This window comes from Notothenia rossii (genome assembly GCF_949606895.1).
Source record: "Notothenia rossii genome assembly, chromosome: 2".
Taxonomy (NCBI): Eukaryota; Metazoa; Chordata; class Actinopteri; order Perciformes; family Nototheniidae; genus Notothenia; species Notothenia rossii.
Genome location: NC_136904.1, coordinates 78,735,518 through 78,738,307, shown reverse-complemented (window position 1 = coordinate 78,738,307; position 2,790 = coordinate 78,735,518). Strand labels below are relative to the sequence as shown.

Below are 2,790 nucleotides of genomic sequence, written 5' to 3'. Positions count from 1 at the left end.
ATGTGAATTTATTTAAGTCCCCTGTCTTTGTCAGGCAGTCTGTTGTTGCTACCACATTCAACGGTTTTTACAAAGATTTTCAAAATAAAACAATGGAGAGAAAAAAACAAAGTAGGAAAACTTGAACATATGCGCAAAAACATATGCACAATTACTTGAAAGTAAATGATCGGTATGACGGTATTCAGTTTCGATTCTTTGGTCAAAGCTGAACATCAGTTTAAAAAAAATCAAATAGGCGTCTCTCTGGCAGGTGCTTCCTGTCTACGTCATCTTTGTTTGAGCATAAAAACAACCAAGTGGGCGTTCAGCGAGGTGTGTTCTTTGCTTTTTCTACAAATGGTGCAGCAACTATCCAAATCCGGGACGAGAGATTCTCCTTTGCTGAAGGCTGGACACCCTCCTGCAGGTAAGCAGTTGTCCGCATGGAGTTCGCAATGCGCGGAGGATTTTTTTTACTACATTCAGCAAAAGCGTTGTTGTTTTCGCTGCTCTACGCAGATAGAGCCTGTGCAGACGCTGAGAAAAATATTCGAGTTGCTTTTTCTTTTACATCCCGTTGTGATACGTGGGTTGGTGAATGTATTCTTATCGTGGGAAACAAATTGATTCGTTGAATTCTGTGATAATTGCTCATTGCATCCAACGTGCGTCGTTTGTTGTTCCCCTCATGAACATTCTTTGGACGCAGGCCCTGCTGAAAGTAACACCGTGTTCTCACCATAGACTGGTTCTCACTCACTGAACTCGTGAGCACAATAACATGCATTTAAAACCATGCTCTTCAGACTGTTATAAAACGCAATTTGACGATGGGGAGAAATTATAATCTTTGGGATTTTTTTCTTTTTTGTTGCAATCGGTCCCTTTGTTGCATGTGTAACGCTACCCAAAATGTTTTTGTTCTTTTTCCGTTTGAGTGAGCATTGCACGATAAATGGGGATGTGCTCACAGGTCTAGTCTAGGTATTTTCACTTTGAAATGTACAGATTTGCATTGCTCTTCTGATTTTTTTTTTTTGGACGTGAAATCTCAAGATGTTGTTGTTTGACACACCCCCCCCCCCCCCTCCCCCTCCACACATCACGGCCCATGGATTAGTGGGGCGTGACTTCTGAGTAGTTGACCAAGGAGGGGTTTTGTTTTTATGGCAATTTTAACGATTTCTAGAAGCCTTGGGAAATTAATAGACATAAAACATATGATTTTGAACATATATAAAATGTCTGCTGCTCAAATTGGACAACAATTAATCGCATGCATGACTCCCTACAATCTGTTTAGTGTTTTTAAAGCAACTTAAAACGTTGACATCAAATCTTTGTTGGTACAGATTGTTTTGTAAAGGGAAAGCCAGGGGCAGTTTTTTTTTCTTTTTCTTTATTGGATTACCTATTAAACCGTTTCCTCCTTTCTGTCAATAGTTAAGGCTGGTGGTAAAAGGGTAGCCAAGAAAGGCATTGAAGACAGTGCCTCCCATGGGACTCCAGAGAAGGAGAGCAAGCGGTCTGATAAACCAAGGTAGGTTGAGAGTTTGTATGATGACTTAAAAGTGTAAACTCCAAGGACACAGCAATGGATGTTTACGATTTAAACATGCTTGAATTTCCTTTTTTTTTTTTTAAGTTAATTTGAACTCTGATCTTTCCGCAGGACCCTTGCAACCTCCAACAGAATGCAACAAGTTAGTATTCTTCTGTCGGGAACTCTTGAAAAGGTAAACAAACTCCCTTTAGTAAAAAGCACATTCGTACTGTGCATGTCGAGTTCATTCCTGCTGGGCAAACTGGAATGGACACAGTGCCTCAGGCCACAGAGACATGTGTGTATAAACTCCTGCCTGATGTTTTTTTGCAGCTGAGCCATGACTTTCCAGAGACACCAGTGAGTGTGAGGCACGGAAAGGTGCGCCCCGCAATGGAGAAGCCCCACTCCCTCCGGTCCTTTTGCATCCAGCAGCCGAGGAAGTTTTGAACAACATTTTGTTTAAGACTGGCCCCAGAGGGAACTGTGTCCAGTCAACTGTGAAAGACCAACATGAAGGGTTAGACAATTGAGGGGGCTGACAGGTTATCTGTAAAGTGTCAGTATTAATGGAGTGCAAGATTTCGTCAAGCTCTGAGTTTACTTTCTAGGCTGTGAGAGAATGTGTATAAACCAGCATTTAATGTGCCTTTTGATAGTGTTAAGAGAAATGCTTTTGTATTTCCTTGTGGATGGTGTTGGGGGGGTATGTTTAATGTGAGGGTGGTTTTGAGGGTTTTTGAAACTTTTTTTTTTTCCCCAGTTAAATCTTAACTTTGTATTGCTTGGCACTTATTAGATTTGAATAAAAAAAAAAATAGAAATCGCATGGCATTCCTATTTTACAGTTCTCCTTTTTCCTCAATGTGTATTTGTAGTAAGTAGCAATGACCACTAGGTGCCAGCAAATGGCTGTTTATAACGTGAGGACCTTTGTGTACTTTACCAAACTGTAAGTTGCATTCATTAAAGAATTACAACTTTCTCTGGTTTTCAAGTGTTTATTTACTCTTAAAGATTTCCCTATGCATTTCAACATCTAGTGTAACAAGATACTGCAATCATGGGCGTCACTTTGTTAGAAGTGGTGGGGACACTTACTTTCAGATACAAAAAAAACTACTGAAATAAGCACCTTCCGCAAACAATACATACACAATCCCATACATACAGTACATAAGCTCACAATATAAAATGCTGACAGCTAGTGCTGTAAGTATGCCACACTGCTGCATATTTGTGAGCAACAATTGCTTTACTATTCT

The 2,790-nt window shown here is 40.2% G+C and overlaps 1 protein-coding gene across 1 annotated transcript; it reads left to right on the top strand.

The window, feature by feature from the left end:
* The first annotated feature begins 271 nt into the window (after nt 1–271).
* Nucleotides 272–2,510, top strand: dap1b (death associated protein 1b). The gene is made up of 4 exons (XM_079667190.1): nt 272–409; nt 1,426–1,522; nt 1,655–1,718; nt 1,859–2,510. The coding sequence occupies exons 1-4, from the start codon at nt 340–342 to the stop codon at nt 1,973–1,975; spliced, it is 348 nt and encodes a 115-aa protein (XP_079523316.1). The 5' UTR covers nt 272–339; the 3' UTR covers nt 1,976–2,510.
* Nucleotides 2,511–2,790: the final 280 nt, after the last annotated feature.